Below are 19,124 nucleotides of genomic sequence, written 5' to 3' on the forward strand. Positions count from 1 at the left end.
TTAGAGGTGCTGATTCTCATCCCAGCTGCTTCACACTCGGCTGCAAACCGCCCCAGTGCATGCTGAAGGTCCTGGCTCGAGGGAGCCAACAAGACCACATCATCTGCAAAAAGCAGAGATGAAATCAAGTGGCTCCCGAACCGTACCCCCTCCGGCCCCTGGCTGCGCCTAGAAATTCTGTCCATAAAAATAATGAACAGAACCGGTGACAAAGGGCAGCCCTGCCGGAGTCCAACACGCACGGGGAACAGGTCTGACTTACTGCCGGCAATGCGAACCAAGCTCCTGCTCCGATCATACAGGGACCGTACAGCCCTCAGCAGAGGGCCTCCGACCCCATACTCTCGGAGCACCCCCCACAGGATGCCACGTGGGACACGGTCGAAAGCCTTCTCCAAGTCCACAAAACACATGTGGACTGGTTGGGCAAACTCCCATGCGCCCTCGAGCACCCTGCGGAGGGTGTAGAGCTGGTCCAGCGTTCCACGGCCAGGGCGAAAACCGCATTGTTCCTCTTGAATCCGAGGTTCGACTATCGGCCGAATTCTCCTCTCCAGCACCCTGGAATAGACTTTCCCCGGGAGGCTGAGGAGTGTGATTCCCCGGTAGTTGGAACACACCCTCCGGTCCCCCTTTTTGAAGAGAGGGACCACCACCCCGGTCTGCCAGTCCAGAGGCACTGTCCCCGACTGCCACGCGATGCTGCAGAGACGTGTCAGCCACGACAGCCCCGAAACATCCAGAGACTTGAGGTACTCAGGGCGGATCTCATCCACCCCCGGTGCCTTGCCACTGAGGAGCTTCCGAACTACCTCAGTGACTTCAGCTTGGGTAATGAATGAATCAACCTCTGAATCCTCAGCCTCTGCTTCCTCGACGGAAGGCGTGTCAGCGGGATTGAGGAGATCCTCGAAGTATTCCTTCCACCGCCCGACGATGTCCCCAGTCGAGGTCTACAGCTCCCCTCCTCCACTGTAAACAGTATTGGCGGAGCACTGCTTCCCCCTCCTGAGGCGCCGGATGGTTTGCCAGAATTTCCTCGAGGCCGACCGGTAGTCCTCCTCCATGGCCTCCCCGAACTTTTCCCAGACCCGAGTTTTTGCTTCCGCGACCGCCCGGGCTGCAGTCCGCTTGGCCTGCCGGTACCCGTCAGCTGCCTCGGGAGTCCGCCGAGCTAGTTTATTTGATTTGTTTATTTGATTTGTTTATTTGATTGGATCCCCATTAGCAGCTGCACAGCAGCTACTAATCTTCCTGGGGTCCACCCGTAAGTTCACATAGAGTAATAAAAAAAGTTCAACTAAAATACAAATTATAGTGATAAGGAAAAACTTACACTAATGATGACAGCAACCATTGCAGCAATAATTAAAACTATGATAACAAATTAAGTAAAATTACAAAACAAAAAAACAGAAGCAACAAGAAAAAAATACCACCCAATAATAAATAAATAAAATGAAACAGAAATAATTACCTCATACATCAACTTAAGGAATAAAACAAAATAAAACAGTAACAACAATCTTAATCATCATCATATGTGAGTGTGTATGTGTATGTGTCTCTGCTCGTGCCCTCGTCGTGTGCCTTCTACCTATTACTGTATATTACTATATATATTACAATAGGCTGTCAGATGACATTTCAGTAGCCTCTTGAAACCCAGTTTTGTTTTTTCTTTGGTGATGGTTTCTGGCAGTGCATTCCATGATGACCTGGCTCGATACAACACAGTACTTTGCATAGCGTCCTTTTTTGCTTTAGGCAGTTGGTAACAACCTCTTGTGGCATGTCTTGTTTTATAAGTATGTGTGTCAGAACATAATGTAAGTTGATTATATAGACAGATGGGATGTTTTGACAATCTAATTTTTCTTAAGAACACAAGGAGTGACATTGTCAGCCTCTCCGTGACTTTTGTCCAGGAGAGCTTGACATGCATTTCATTAATATTAGACCTTGATGTACATTTCAGAGCAAGCCGAGCTGCTCTATTTTGAGCCAGCTGCAGCTTTCCCAGGTCCCTCACATTTGCACCAGACCATATCACTGAGCAGTAGACGAGGTTTGACAAGACAAGTGTCTCAATTACCTTTTTGGTCAGTTGTGGAGTTAAATACACTGAGCATCTTCTTATAATTGATATGTTCTTCCCCATCTTAGCAACCACTGCATCTGTATGTCTTGTCCATGACAGATTGTTTGTCAAGATGACACCCAAGAGCTTTGTTTCTTTGACCTGCTCAACATTTACATTATTTAACATCAAATTTAACTGGGGTTTAACACTCAGTGAATAATTTGTGCCAAAGATAATGCTTTTTGTTTTTTGTATATTTAAAGCGAGTCTGTTACTAGTTACCCATCTTACTACTGCAATCAGTTCTTTATTTAGGATTTCACTGATTTCTCTCACTGTGGGTGCATGTGCATATAATGTTGTGTCATCAGAAAACATAGACACTTTTGTTTTTTCCAGCACCAGAGGAAAGTCATTAGTAAATATAGAGTAGAGTAAAGGACCTAATGAACTTCCTTGTGGAATTCCAGACTCAACATGTCTAATCTCTGAGAAGCTGCCATTAAAAAATACTCTTTGGGTTCTATTGTGTAAATAACTCTCCATCCATGCAGTCGTTGTTGGAGTGAAACCATACCACCTGAGTTTATTAATTAGCAGTCTATGATCAATTACATCAAAGGCTGCACTGTAGTCCAATAGTACTGCTCCCACCAGATTTTTCCTGTCCATCTCTCTCAACCAATCTTCTGTCATTTGAGTAAGTGCTGTGGCTGTTGAGTAGCACTCTCTATAAGCATGCTGGTATTCACTTATCAAATTATTCACAGTAAAATAATCTTGTATTTGGTTGAAAACTATTTTTTCTAGGATTTTATTAAGAGCTGGTGTCAAACTTATTGGTCGGCTATTAGAACCAGTGAAGGCATTCTTGGTGTTCTTTGGGAGTGTGGTATGACCCGAGCTTCTTTCCATATCAGCGGGCAGATATTACTTTCAAAGCTTAAGTTAAAAATGTGACATACTGGGGCAGCAATTTGAGCAGCTACATTCTTTAAAAGTTTTCCATCTATATTGTCACTACCAGGTGGCTTGTCATTATTGATGGACAACAATAATTTTTCCACTTCTGCAATATTAACTTTACATAGTTCAAATGTACATTTTTTGTTCTTCATTATTTTGTCTCTAATGTGTGCATAGGAAGCATCACAATTAGATTTTGGCATCTCCTGCCTCAGTTTTTCAACTTTACTTATAAAATAGTCATTAAAGTAATTTGCTATTTCTAGTGGTTTAGTTATGAGTGCCCCTTCCGACTCTATATAGGATGGTGTTGGGGTATTGCTTCTGCCCATAATGTTGTTCAAGGTTCCCCATAGCTTTTTACCATCATGCTTTATACTGTTTATTCTTGCTGTATAATATAATCTCTTTTTTTTCCTATTCAATTTAGTCACCTCGTTTCTTATTTTACAGTACAACTGCCACTCTGAGAGATCACCAGATTTTATTGCTGCCTTCTTTATTCTGTCTCTGTCAGCCATACATTTCTTTAACTCCTTGTCGATCCATGGTGCATTAAGAGTTCTTACAGTTACCTTCTTAAGAGGTGCGTGTTTATCCATTATTGGAGTTATTAATTTCGTAAAAACCTCAAGAGCACAGTTTGGATCCTTCTCTTTAAAGACATTAGACCAGCTTATATTTTTAACATCCTCCACATATGAATCACAACAAAATAGTTTGAATGATCTTTTGAATACTATTTTTGGTCCAGCCTTTGGTACTTTAGCTTTCCTGCAGATTGCTATGACATTATGGTCACTAAAGCCTATCGGTACAGATACTGCTTTTGAACATTGTTCTCCAGCGTTAGTATAGATTTTCCGATTTTCAATCATTATAATTCGCCAAGGTTTGTTCATAAAAAGTTGATGATCCTTTGTTACCTTTTTGCACTGCATTGTATTCTTTATCCGTACATAACTTTACATTCACAGGATTTAGCATCCGTCCCAAAACCACCTTTACGAGTGGTTTTGGCGTCGTTTTGACGCAGAAACATAACTCAGCCCTTACATCACCGTTAGTAGCATGTACGTTACAGAGCTACGGCACAGGGGCCTCATTTAAAATGGACTGCGTAGGAGTCATACTAAAAGTGCACGTACGCTCAAAAGCCGAAAATGCCGGGCGCAAAAAAAAATCCGGATCAATAAAACCATGTGCACGCAGATTTGCACGCAACGTTCCTTTATGAATCACAGTCCAGCTGGAAGGCTGCGTAGCTGAATCCCCGCCCTGTACACGCCCATAAATGCATATGGATGAGCCTACTGAGCATGCGCAGTGGCTTCCTGCAGCCTGTTTGTGCGTCAGAATGAATTAGAAGCTAGAAGTAGCAGCCACCGTGACACTGACTTTCACGGAGACAGAGATGTTGTAGATGATGTGGAGGACAGGAAAACCACATTATTTGGTGGTCACAGTAAAAGTTAGAATAAGTATATAAATAGTATACAATAAAATAAAGCGAGTGAGTGGCAGCACGCCGTTGCTGCGATAAACGCCGTGAGTTCCCCGGCGCAACAGGGGGAGCGATACGAAAACGGCCCCGCAGCCCCGCTCCCCCCCCCCCCCCCCCCCCCCCCCCCCGTCTCCCCTCAGAGCTGCTCAGGGCGGGTTTATGGTTCTGCGTTACACCGACGCAGAGCCTACGCCGTAGGTGCGCGTCGCCGCGTACCCTACGCCGTAGGCTCTGCGTCGTTTTAACGCCGTAATTTAGGCACCATATACAAGCAGCACGTAAAGGTTTCACGCGCGCGCAAAACTCATATATATGAAAAAAAATCTGAGTCCCTTTAGGGGCTCCGCGGGGCTCCCTAAACGCATCCCCTCATTTGTTCTGTCCTAAAGCGGTGCAGAGGAGGCTGCAGCTCCAGCAGCACCAGAGTCCTGACTGACAGCTTCACACACAGAGGGACACGATCAGCGCTATTTTATTATATTTTATTATTTTATTATTTTAAGCCTGACATATGTTGTGATATGTGATGACATTATTAAGAGTATGATATGAATCTGGCTTCATTTCACCCCCTCACAGCCTGCGTCGCCAGTTCCCCGTGTCTTAAGTAAATTCTTACGGGAGGGTCAGGGTTGCCGTAAAGATAAGCAGATTTTTCGGTTAGTTTTTTCTTTTTAGATCCGAGGATTTGCGTAGAAGGTGGCTTCCGCAACTTTCAGGCGCTTTTTCTGCGCAAGCAAGCTTTATAGATGAGGCCCCAGATCTTCCTATAAAAATGTATTTGCACTTACTTCTGAAACGTCCGGAAAATGTGTGGGGGGAGGATTTGCTGTAGTCGGAACCATCTTCAGGCTGGTTTTTCTGAACAGCGTAAAGCGGAAAAAACATCCCCAGCAGCTCCGCAGCGGGCGGAGCCTGTACTCGCTCCTGATTGGTCAATTTCTGGATGTCGCCGGGACATCCAGAAATTTACCGAGCCCTGATTGGTTGGAGCTGTCAATTCTTGGTTAATTCTTGGATAGATGCAGGAACACGATTGGCTGTTACAACCAGGAATAACAAAGAATAACCTAGATATACAAGTGGCCAGAGGCGCCACCGTGCCCCCATGGCTTATTGTTTGAAAAAATATTAACCCCTTTTGTTGGGACAATGTTGTCCTCACAGAACTTTATGAGTGATCCAGAACTCTCTTTTCCCGCACCAGCTCTTCCTTGAAGATACTGATGTGTTCTCAGATCAGCTAAGAGATTTACCGGTAATTACCTTAGTGAGTCCTAGGTGTGTCTTGGGGCCTCTTTCTGATTGAACGTGCCTGAAACCTCCCAGGGGGTGCAGCCTCAGCTCTGGTCAGCCAAGCCAACTGTGGAGGTGTGGAACATGGCCCATCAGAGTCCCCTGCCTCCCCAGGAACGCTGATTAAGAATCAAAACTCATGTGTTGAGCTACCTGAAGACAGCCAAATAAGCCCCTCCCCTCTCTGTTGCAGCCAACCTATGGGAAACCAGGGTGAGAACATCGTACACTGAGGAGCTGCTGGGAATCGACTTTAGCGCTCCTCCTCCTTCATCCAACAACCCCTTTCTGAACTCCTCCTCTTCCTCAGGTGAGACGGGACGGATTGAGGAATGTGTTCCGTATGAGAACAGTTTAACTAGATATGCAGGTGTGTCAGTTCAAAGGTGTTGCGTGTGTTAGCTCCAAAAGATGCAATGCAATTGTTATACAAATTTGTTGCAGTAAAATAAAATATTAAAACCATGCAGAAAACATAAAAAGAATCACCCAGGAACGTAGGTTTCATTTGGACCTGGTTGCTGCAGGTGAACCCCCCAGCAAGATGATGGGAGCTCTGACGATAGATGGAGACCAGGAGGGGGACTCACCTATGCAGAGAGTCCGGTCAGAAGCAACCACAGATGGACATGGCAGTGTCAGTTCTGAATCACAGCAGAACTTCTGTCCTCAGTCAGGACCAGCATCTGGACCAGACCTCAGCAAGGTGAGGAGTAGCTGCTCTTGGTTTCCCCCGGACGCCATTGTGACACGTTCTACTTCTGAGACAGTCTGAAGTACTGCACTTGAGCACACCATAGCTGAAAGCACATTACAACCAGCGTCAGGTGTGTCAGGGTGTTGTAATTCAGTGTTCACCGGTTTAGCCAAGAATAAGGGCACAATATCCACCAGGATTTACATTTATCCACCATCCAATAGCACTTAATTTTTTACAACCACAATTCCCCAAAAGTTAGTACAATATAAATAAAAACAGAATTCAGTTATTTGCAAATTTCATAAAGCCGTATTTTATTCCCAAAGACATAAACAACATATTAACATATAAATAACAGACTTTAAAACTGAGATACTTGATCATTTCATGAAAATATTTTCAGATTTTTAATTTGATGGCAGCAATACATCCATTTAAAGTTGGAACAGGGGCAACAAAAGGCTGGAAAAATAATTACGTGTCAGAGACAACTGGAGGAGCATTTGACAACTCATCAATTGTTATGACTGTAAGAGTCCAGGTGCTGAAGTGGTCTACCTGCAGTCGAGATTTTTCACCAGGAGAAAACATCTCTAAAACATCCCTAACCCTCATGAAACTAGAGCTGCAGCTCTCCAATATTTTAGTAATCGAGTATTCTACTGAAAATTCCATCGATTAATCGAGTAATCGGATAAAACATTTTTGTTTAGTTAAAGAGCTATTATAATAAATATACATAAGATGTTAGATGTTAATTGACATTACTAAGACTAAATTATATAATACAGTAAGTTCATGGCTGTGCATTTAAAAACCCAGAACTTACACCAGTTGACCAAATTCACTGACTTCCCTCGAAAAACTAAGGATCTTAACAAGAAATCTTATTTCTAACCTAAAAATGCCATTACACCTGATAACACACATCACTCAAAGGTTAGGTGTTTTTCCCACGTGTTTCAATTGAACTTTCATTTGTGTCAAGCAAATTTTAAGTTCTAGTTAAGTTTTAAGTTAAAGTCTTGATAAGATTTTGAGTTTTGGCAGTGTTCAAAATATAATTCTGATACCTGCTGTATTGGAGCACATTAGGCTCCAGCGCTACTTGATGTTTTATCATCAATGACTACAGAGATAAAACTGAAAACTACCCTGAAAACTACTACAGTTAGCTTTATTACGTTTTTATTTTTCACCCTCATCACTCTACAGCTCTGTGTTTTTACAGGTTAAATGCGTTAGCCGCATCGACAGTCGTCATAATTAATAGAAACCCAGCCCTCCACAGGGCTAATGTAAGAGATTTATTTTTGTTAAGAAGGTTATTTTGGTAATTCATGGTTCATTATTTTATAAATATATTCTTTATATTCTGATGTAAATCAGGGACTATAATGATACTAGTCAGTTTATCTGTAGTGATTAGTCTGTTTTAGATTGAGCGGAGTGATACGCCACAGTACGGCACTAGGTGCTGTGTTGATGTTCTAAAATCCTACACTGTTGAGGGACATTAAAGTACACTGGAACTCAGCAGAAGTTGCCCCCGTGTTAATCCTTCTCACGACCCCAAACAGGTTTAAAGGGGAACTATTATGAAAAACAGGTTTTTTCTTGCTTTAACATATATAAAGTGGTCTCCCCATGCCAACTCAGAGAAGGAGGAAAGCAACCAGATTCTGCAGTGTCTGTACAGCCGCCCGGATGAGCCGTCCAGTGTGATGTGGATCTACGAGCCGTTCAGATTCTGCTCCCTTTCGTTACGTAACCAAAATGCAAACCACGCCCACAACACCGTGTCCTAACTGCATGAGAGCGTCCGACTATCGTAGCACTGCGTGACATCGGACGCTCTCTGTCCATCTCCCTCCAGCAGCTGCAGCTTTATTGAGGTTTTTGTAGTGAAATGAGGAGGAATCATAGAGATAACTTCTCATTTCAACTAACTGGATCAGCCGTTCCTCATCATGACCGTTTCCTACAGTGCTTTCAACCGGCTTTCAACACGAGCGACAGGAAGAAAATAGAAGCAGGGCGTCCGACAAATGTTCAGATCAAAACGGCGCGCTGTGCAGCGCTGCGTCGCTCGCGGCCATCTTTCTTCTGTGTGGCGTCAGCGCGTTGTGCGCATTAAACGTAGTGCGGGCGAAATACCTGCTTTGAGCTGGTAAAATTAAACGATTCCTCGAGGCAGAGAAAATTCCTTGATCTTTTTTTGTAATCTTGAATTATTCGAGGGATTGTTTCAGCCCTACATGAAACCAAAACTTTGGCAACAAAGGTCCAGGACTGTTAAGCAGAACGGGACAATATTCCCCCCAAAACTCCAGCAACTGGGGCCTCATGTACAAAGAGTGCGTGGATTTCAACGTGAACCATGCGTGGAATTTTTGTGTACGCAAAAATGTCAGAAGTTGAGGCCTCGAAAAAATTATTTATTTGGGGGCATTTCTTCCTATATAATAATAATGACTTGGATTTATATAGCGCCCTTCTAGGCACCCAGAGCGCTTTACAGAGATCATTATTCATTCATAGACAGACTGATGGAAGCGTGGCTGCCATATCGTGCCTAATGGCCCCTCCGACCACCACCAAACATTCCTACACATTCAAACACATTCACACGGGGCAAGGTGGGTAAGGTGTCTTGCCCAAGGACACTACGACAGCAAACTGGGACAGAGCGGGATTCGAACCACCGACCTTCGGATCATTGGACGACCCGCTCTACCACCTGAGCTACTGTCGCCCCGATATCTATAAGCTGCATTGCATTATGGGTATTGTTGTTCTTTGCTTTGTGTTGCGTTCTGTGAAGAGTTGTGGTTTTATTATGATCGTATGGATTTGTGAATGTTTATGGGCAGCGTTAGTGCATCATTACACTCTCCTTTTCTTGTTTGTATTTTAAGAACCAACACCAGAACTTAAGTTGGTGGATGAAAAACGGCTCCTCGTTCCGCTTTATTGTCAAGCGTATTATATACTAACGGATTGAGCCTAATGTACACGTTTATTGAGTTCTACACATTGTGGATGTCCACGATCACCTCTCTCATAAGTATAACAATATGAACAATATAAACTTATATTTAAAACATGAAGCATCACAATCTGATTCCTCTGCTGCAGAAATACAACTTGTGCCAACGTGATTATCGAGGTGCAACGTGAGAAATAAAGAGCAAAGTTGCTGTAACTCGGAGTGTTGCATCTGCAGGAGGAGAGACCGGTCTAGATCCTGGTCCATCACCGGAGAAACACTTTCTGGACCTGCAGCACCTGCAGCTGACTAATATCAGACTCTGAAAGTTGCCTAAACATTCAATAAAAACTTAATTCATTCATTTCTGAGTCACATCAGTTCGTACCAACCAACCTTTCCGTGACATCTTAGTTTTATTTTAAAAGACAACTTTACAGAACCGGTTTATCGCTGCAAAATTTATTTTAATGTTTTTCTGTCCAGACACAGTTATGGGATGTTTTAGGATCTGGCTTTAATCTCCAGTAGTCGTACCATACGGTCGTCATGGTGACAGAAATGTCCGACCTGTAGCAGCTCCAGCTGAAAGATCATGTTGGTCTGAACCGGAGCAGCTGGTCCAGTTCAGGACAGAGATCCAGAAGATCCTCTTGGTACCTAAACCAGCTGATGGTCCAGTCTTAGTCCTGGACCAGCAGGTCCAGACTAAACCAGCTGATGGTCCAGTCTTAGTCCTGGACCAGCAGATCCAGACTAAACCAGCTGATGGTCCAGTCTTAGTCCTGGACCAGCAGATCCAGACTAAACCAGCTGATGGTTCAGTCTTAGTCCTGGACCAGCAGATCCAGACTAAACCAGCTGATGATCCAGTCTTAGTCCTGGACCAGCAGATCCAGACTAAACCAGCTGATGGTCCAGTCTTAGTCCTGGACCAGCAGATCCAGACTAAAGGTGGACTGTCTTGGGTGGACTGTCTTGGGTGGACTGTCTCAGGTGGACTGTCTCAGGTGGACTGTCTCTTCATTAAATTTCCAAAGGTGACACAAATGTTGAAGAATGTAACACAAGCAACCCCATCAAGGATTATTGGAGACATCAGCTATAAGAGCATGAGGAGTTCATAAAGTAAAAGGGGAAGACAGAGGAACCGCAGCAGCAAACACTGGAAGTAGCTCTTCAAAAACTCCCCAAAGAAAGCCAGAAAACTTCAGTAACAACAGACAAGAATTGGTTGATTTTAAAGTACTAGATTGTTTCAGATTTCTCCACTTGAACATGTAGAGCCATGGTAAAGTTGTCTCAGAAAAGTGTGACTAATGTTCTTGAGACAAGCATCTCAAAGTCATTCAAGATTATTACTAAATGAAATTTAGGCAGAGCAAGAAAATCTAAATTAAAACTGGTATGGAATCAGTAATCGGCAGAGGCCACAGCCCAGGAATAGTTGTCAGGAAAAAAACATAATATTGGAACATCTCTACTGTCGGGTGGGCTGTCTCAGCTGGGCTGTCTCGGGTGTGCTGTCTCAGTGGGACTGTTTCGGGTGGACTGTCTCGGGTGGGCTGTCTCGGGTGTGCTGTCTTAGGTGGACTGTCTCGGGTGCGCTGTCTCGGGTGCGCTGTCTCGGGTGCGCTGTCTCCGGTGCGCTGTCTCGAGTGCGCTGTCTCGGGTGGGCTGTCTCGGGTGGACTGTCTCGGGTGGACTGTCTCGGGTGGACTGTCTCGGGCAGTGACGTGCGGTGAGATTCATGGATGGAGAGATTCATGGATGGAGAGATTCATGGATGGGGAGATTCATGGATGGAGAGATTCATGGATGGGGAGATTCATGGATGGAGAGATTCATGGATGGGGAGATTCATGGATGGAGAGATTCATGGATGGAGAGATATATGGATGGGGAGATTCATGGATGGAGAGATTCATGGATGGGGAGATTCATGGATGGGGAGATTCATGGATGGAGAGATTCATGGATGGAGAGATTCATGGATGGTGAGATTCACGGATGGAGAGATTCACGGATGGAGAGACTCACTGATGGGGAGATTCACGGATGGAGAGATTCACGGATGGAGAGATTCAGGGATGGGGAGATTCATGGATGGGGAGGCACTGACTTCATCAGTCAGATTTAAAAGCATATGAACCTCCAGAGCAACTTATTCACCATTTGAATGGCAGCAGTTAACTGGTTATGTTTAAAACCTCCTATTGTCATTCACATACAAATGCTTTACACATACAAACTGTAGCGCACAAAAAGCACATTTAATTAAAAAAAAGTTATTATGGTCTTACCTTTACTTATAAATGAAGTCCATGCGGCGCTCCTTTCTAACTGTAAACTCCTGCTTGTTGTCACTTATTCTGCAGCCAATGAGTCACAAGAAGAATCCCCGAGTTCACCAGTGCACCCTACCGTGAGGCAGGAGAAGTGCGTGCCTCACCCCGTGCCTCTTTTCAGCCATTTTATGATTGCGCCGGCACAAGAAACACATTACACACATAGGGCCTGATTTACTAAAGGTTTGCGTGCGTAAAAACGTGTGCAAACTTGACAGCACCCGCAAACCAATGTGCCAGCTGATCTACTAACAGCGTGCAAAGAGGACTGCGCCTCTCAAATGAGCAAAATAGCACACGCTATTCATTTAGTACTTTTGCCCTGATGAATAATCAATATGGGGCGTACCCGCCAGAAATCGCTAAATACTGGGAGGGGAAAATGCAAATATCTCCATTTACCACCCGCAATGAGATTTACCAAGCCTGAAAGTTTTTGCGGGGATTGTGATTGCGTCTGTATTTAATACGTTCGAAAGGAAGGTGCTAATCTCCACATGCAAAAGGAGAAATATTTTATTTGAATGTTAAATCCAGTATTATTCAGCAAAAAGTTGCCACAGGAGGCACATTCATTTTTTTATTTGTGATAATAAATAAATCACGTGTTTTCATGGAGAAAAAAGTGTTTCTCATTGTGCGCCTATACTTGTTCTACAGTTGTCATACCCCGGTCCGGTGTCGTGCCGTATTCAGAACCCCTGCCGTGAAAAGTACCCCCTCGTCTGACAAAAATGATATTCTCATTCCGTGTCACGTTCTGTTTAGCGTCCAGTTTTGTGTTAATGATTCATGTTTAAATGCGCTCATGGATTCCACAATAGTCATACTTTCCCACAATCACAGTCACAGATAACAAAAATCGGGTAAATGGTTATTGATGTCATTAATTAATAGCCTGCTTACTGTGTTGTCTTCCATAATATTTGTAAATATATATAATATAAGCTCCTAAGTATGTGTTTGTGTGAGTGTGTATATATAAATATATTGAAGTGTCAGTGTGTTGTTTTTTTTCTTGGTCTACTTATCATTGAATATACGAGGGGGTGCTTTTCACGGCAGGGGTGCTGAATATGGCACAACAATTTGCCTCGTCCACTAATATCTCTAACTCCAACTCTTCAAATTTCATTTTGCTCTTGCGACTATATCCTGCTTTCCATCCAGGCTCTCCATGGCGCAAAGTTTGCGCCGCAAACTGTAAGACGCGCAACACCTCATTTAAATACTGCTGTTTGCACCTGTTATCAATTGCGCACGCAATCTTAGTTGATCACCCGCAAAACACACAACAGCACGCGCAAACTTTTTCAGTGCACACGCAATTTAGTACTCTTTATTTAGGATCTTAGTAAATCGGGCCCATATAGTTGCTGTTCATTATATAAATCAGCTTAACTATGGAAACTTATTTCATATAGCAAACGTGTTTGAAATTTTAATAATGACATACAAAGAGACAGCGATCTGGTCTCACTACATAGCATGGCAGCACAGTTAGCCGAGTCATTAGCTATCCATGGGGAGGCTCAGCGGGGTGCTGCCTCACCGCCCGCATCTTCTCAGCATTTGAACGGCAAATGTGAAAATTCGGCGATTTTGAAGAGAAAATTATCTAAAAATGGTGAAGTTAAATGGAAAATGACTTTATAGTACAAATCAATTGATAAATATAAAAAAATATTTTTTTTTCATTTTACATTTCTTTCTTTCCAAGATGGCAGGTGAGGCACAGCCTCCCCTGACCGCACGTCACTGGTCTCGGGTGGGCTGTCTCGGGTGGATGGTCTTAGGCAGTCTCGGGTTGTCTCAGCTCTCATATTCAATGTCAATTCATTTATTAAGGACTGCACAACAAGTCGGCAGAATTTGCTTTTGGCACAGCATAGTGCCAGCACATAGTACTGTGTGGCAACAGACATCAGTTATACATTTAACATACATGAGCAGACATCGACATTAAAGCAGACATTTACATACAGACTATACATTTAACACAAATGGAGTATGGAGATGAGTGGAGTTCAGTAGCCTGATGGCAGTGGGAAAAAAGCTGTTTTTGTTGAAATGGACCTAAAGTGTCTGCCAGAGGGCAACAGTTGAAACAGGTGGTTAGCTGGGTGTGTTGAATCCGAGATTATTTTATGTGCTCTTGTTATTGTGTGTTTATGGTAAAGTGAATCAAGTGATGGGAGGGGGGTGTTTGTAATTAGAGATGCTTTTTTTATGATACGTTGGTGTTTGGAGTGGGTGTCCAGACTGCCGTACCAGACTGAGATGGAAGCTGCGAGGATGCTTTCTAGGATGGCTGTGTAGAACTGGAGGAGGAGATTGCGTTTGACTTTGTATTTCTTGAGCTGCCTGAGGTGGAATAGTCTTTGGTTGGCCTTTTTTATTATATGTGTAGGAGCCGAATTCATTAGTATTGAGCACTGGATTGGGTGATGGGTTTAATGAATGAAGGCACCTCAGTGGCTCCTTGTCGTAGGAGTGTCTCTGTGGGTGGTCTTTGGGCGTCTACAAATAAGGCTTCTCTTCCGCTCACGTCGGCAGGCTGGCTGGCTTATGGAGGTGGGGTGAGCTGGGAGAGAGCATACTTTGTTGACCGCACTACGCACTACGCACTACGCATTTTGTATTATATCAACTCACACTCATCATTGGCTCATTGTTCAAGCTATTTTGCACATATTTATTACAAGTATTTGATTGTATTGTGATAATTGATGCACTGAAATAGTAAACCCCTTTTAAACTTGAGCTTATTGTTTGGACAGTGGATTATTATATTAATGTGCGCGTCGGACAGTTTAAGTATCTCCCATGCTTAGCCTGCCGGTTGATTGATCAATTGGGGTCATTATCAGCCACTATATAGTCAACAAAAGTGTATTTGAAGCGTTGATCCACGGAAAGTTCGAGTTGGCGTCCTATTCCTGTTTGTTTGCAGCGCTTCAAACCAAGAAACGAACGCGCGCGGCCACGCGCGTCAGCGGCATTAAGGTTTCATTCATTCACCGTCATTCACACGTCCTCTCCTTTTGATTCATTCATTCACTGTCGCATTCACACGTCCTCTCCTTTGATTCATTCATAACCTGTACGTAGCAAAGCACACATAGCCGAAACACAGCTGTGGCACGCAAGCCATTCACACAAATACACACATTGATTATGCGCGCGGGCGCATACACACATTCATACGCATAAAGGCACATGCACGCTATTGTTCCCCGTTAGGACAAGCTGCTTTAGCCTATGGCTTCGGTTATAGGCTATTGGTTTGTTATTTTCTGTGCATGTACAGGTTCGGCCCGCATTTAAAAGGCTCTGGTTGGGTCGGCCCGGGAGTGCCGTCTCACACGTGAGATATATAGGCACCCATCGTTTCATGTTGAAGACATAGGGTTGCATTGATAGTCTAGATTTTGGTTAGGCAGTTTAGGTGGGAACAATAGCTTTGAGATACACACACACACACGCACACACACACACGCACGCACACACACACGCACACTTACTCTGGCTGTGTATGCTGTTTTTTGACTTGGGTGTGAATGTTTTTTGTTGGTCTCCAGAATTTTCTCCTCATTTTGGCTTTGTTTGGATTTTGAATTTGACTTTAAACATTTTATTGCAAAATGAGTTCAAGTTCAAGGCCTGCTTCTAATGTTGATACAAATGAGCAGAAAAGACAATCGATGCTCACTGCCAAAGCATTGGCAAACAAAATTGAATATCTTCAAAAAGAAAGAAAGTCTAAGGTTAACAAGATTGAAGCACTTTTAAAAGAACTTAATGGGCTTATGAATAATGTTGATAATGCTCAGTCTGTTACACTCCATCTTCACACTGTGTCTGCACTGTATGATGAAGCAAGAGAACTTCATGATTCTGTCATTTCATTGCTCCATACAGAGGAACGTGAAAGACAAAATGCTTGGTTTGCAAAAGTGCACAAAAACAAAGTTGCTTTCATTGAAAATGCAAACACATGGCTCTCAGAAGTAAATAGCCAAATGCAAGGTGCACTGCAGTTACATGAGGATGTTATCTCTGCCTCATCTCAGTCACACATACCTCTGGTTGAAATACTTGCTGTGAATAATGATATTGATGTTTGTGTTTCAGAACAGATTCCTGAGGTGGGAACCTCTGTTGCTTTTGACGACGTTAACCCTGATGACAGTATTTCTAATGTTGCAGTTGAGTCATCAAAGAAAAGGAGCACTGCAGGAAGTAGGTGTAGGTCCATTACCTCATCTACTGCATCTGCACGTGTTATTGCAGAAGCAGAAATTGCAGCATTACTAGCTCGTCAGCATCTGCTAAAGGAGAAACATGCTCTTGAAGAAGAAGAAGTGCAGCTTAAGAAGAAGAAAGAGAAGTTGGACCTGGATATGGAGATAGCAGCATCAGCAGCTAAAATAAGCTACTTGAAAGTCTTGAGCACCTCGCAAGTGTCTTTATCTAGCGGGGCAGATGGGATGAATTCCTACCTTGAAAAGAGGACACAAAAGGTTCCTCGTGCGCTGGATGCTGATGCTGAGACCTTTTTCCCTGTGTCAGTGAGGCAGTCATCTCAGCCTGCCTCAACAGGTTTACCACAGTCACGTTCACAGCTTGTGGATGCTCGGCCTAAGCAGCCACGTCCATCTTTCCTTGACCCTCAGTCTAAGAAGAATGTGGGGCTGCTGTCTCAATCTGCTTTAGACCATCTGCACCAGAGACCCAGACTTGAGGTGCTACAAAGTGTAGCCTATGAAGATCATCCTCAGTCGCAGCAGCTGCAGTCAGCTCAGTCAGACCAGCACGCTCCTGTAGAGCAGGGAGGTTCTGATCATGGTCAGCTGATTTCTGTCTTGGAGAGGCAAAACCAGATCACCTCTTTGCTGGCTGAACAACAGTCATTATTCTTTCTTCCTAGGCGCGACATTCAGGTCTTTCATGGTGATCCCTTGGAGTATCAAACCTTCATCAGAGCTTTCGAACACAGCATCGAAGAGAATACTCGCAGCGCCAAAGATTGTCTCTATTATCTTGAGCAGTATACTAAGGGGCAGCCCAGAGACATGGTTCGAAGCTGTCAGCACATGTCCGCAGAAAGTGGCTATGCTAAAGCCAAGTCCTTACTGCAACAGCACTTTGGCGACCCACTGAAGATCACGTCTGCGTATAAGGACAAGGTCTTCTTGTGGCCAGCGATTAAGTCAGAGGACGTCGCTGCTCTTCAGTCTTACAGCTTCTTGTTGCGATCCTGCTGCAACACTCTTGAAGAGTTTGAGTCCACACACGGGCTGGATGTCCCTGCTAATATGCAGGCTGTCATTAAGAAGCTGCCATATAAGCTCAGGGACAAGTGGAGAGATGCTGCCTGCAGTTTGCAGGAGAAGAACCAACGCAGAGCCTCCTTTCGTGACATAGTTACGTTTATTGAAAGGCAGGTGAAGATCGCCAGCGATCCACTCTTTGGGGACTTACAGGATTCTTCCCCTGCAGTATCGAGAAAGGAAGCGAGGCCCACTAAACCTCAGTCCTTTTCTAAGCCCAAGGGAAGTAGCTTTGCGACCACTGTTGCTTCAGTCAACAGTAGTAATGACACCATAAGGAAGGAGAAGAGTTCACCTGTTGGAGATTGCTTGCTTTGTGGAGCTGGACATACCCTGGACATGTGCTCTCTATTGGCAAAGAGGTCACACAGTGATAAGATGTCCTTCTTAAAAGAGAAAGGGGTGTGCTTTGGCTGTATGTGCATTGGGCACAGAAGCAAAGATTGCCACAAGCGCCTGGTGTGCAGGGTGTGCAGCTTGAAACACCCTACTATGTTGCGCATTTACTCCAAAGACCGGGAAGGGTCTGCCAAAGGGGAAACGGGAACAGCAGATGGAAGTGCGTTGGTCAAGGTGCAGTCCAGTGGTCTTACTGGGGCCGGAGAGAGTGACTGCACTCTTGCCATACTTCCCGTTCGGGTGAAGTCCAAAAAGGGTCATGCTACAGTGGTCACATATGCTTTCCTTGATCCTGGGAGCTCGGCTTAATTTTGCACAGAAGGGCTTATGAACCGACTGAACCTCTCAGGAAGAAGGTCCGACATTCTCCTAAGGACAATGGGTCAGGAGAAGGTCGTGAGCAGTCACATTGTGAGGGACTTGGAGGTAGCTGGGCTGGACACAGATTGTTTTTGTGAGCTACCTGAACTGTTCATGCAGAATTGCATGCCTGTCCACCAAGGCAACATCCCTAGGCAGGAAGATCTGTGGAATTGGCCGCACCTTGGACACATCAAAATAACAGCGATCGACTCAGGGGTAGATCTTCTTATTGGAACCAATGTTCCAAGGGCTCTAGAGCCATGGGAGGTGGTCAGGAGTGTGGGTTGTGGTCCTTATGCCATTCGAACCCTGTTGGGTTGGACGGTGAATGGTCCTCTTCGAGGTGACTGCACTAACAACACCGCTTGCATGAGTAATGATGTAACAGTCAATCGGATTTCAGTTGCAAGACTTGACCAGCTGTGGGAGCAGCAGACGAAGGCAGACTTTCCTGAATGCATTCAGGATGAGCAGCTCGGGCTGTCGAGGGAAGATCTTAGCTTCATGGAGTCTGTCAACAGTTCTGTGCAGCTGGTAGATGGTCATTACCATATTGGCTTGCCCTTGAAACATGGTAACGTTAGGATGCTGAGCAACAGCAAGCTTGCTGAACAGCGCACCCTGGCTCTCAAGAGGAGATTCAGCAGGGACCGTTCCTTTCATGCAGACTACACCAACTTTATGAGCAAGCTCATCTCCAGTGGTTATGCTGAGCAGGTGCCCACTGAGGATCTGGGTCGGTCTGATAACAAGGTGTGGTACATACCGCACCATGGTGTGTACCACCCACAAAAGAAAAGGTTGAGGGTCGTGTTTGATTGTGCGGCTACTTTCCAAGGCACATCCTTGAATGCCCATCTCTTGCAAGGCCCAGACCTGACGAGCTCACTGGTTGGGGTCATGAGCAGGTTCAGAAAGGAACCTGTAGTCCTTATGGCTGATATCACTGCCATGTTTCATCAGGTCAGAGTACCAAAATCAGACGCTGACCTCCTGAGGTTTCTTTGGTGGCCCAATGGTGACCACAGTCAGGATTTGGTGGAGCATAGGATGCTGGCACATTTGTTTGGAGCAACATCTTCCCCAAGCGTTGCAAACTTCGCTTTAAGGAATAATCTGCATAATTTTTATGTAGATGATTGT

At 44.4% G+C, this 19,124-nt stretch overlaps 1 protein-coding gene across 3 annotated transcripts in view; it reads left to right on the forward strand.

Moving 5' to 3' along the window:
• si:dkey-181m9.8 (E3 ubiquitin-protein ligase RNF31) overlaps positions 1-19,124 on the forward strand; it is a 101,889-nt gene that overhangs the window by 18,360 nt on the left and 64,405 nt on the right. For all 3 annotated transcript variants that reach the window (XM_061733072.1, XM_061733073.1, XM_061733074.1), the window contains 2 exons: positions 6,043-6,159; positions 6,377-6,555. In XM_061733072.1, the coding sequence (XP_061589056.1) occupies positions 6,043-6,159; positions 6,377-6,555 (296 nt within the window). The remainder of the gene's footprint in view (positions 1-6,042; positions 6,160-6,376; positions 6,556-19,124) is intronic.

This window comes from Cololabis saira, chromosome 10, assembly GCF_033807715.1.
Source record: "Cololabis saira isolate AMF1-May2022 chromosome 10, fColSai1.1, whole genome shotgun sequence".
In the NCBI taxonomy this organism is placed as follows: domain Eukaryota; kingdom Metazoa; phylum Chordata; class Actinopteri; order Beloniformes; family Belonidae; genus Cololabis; species Cololabis saira.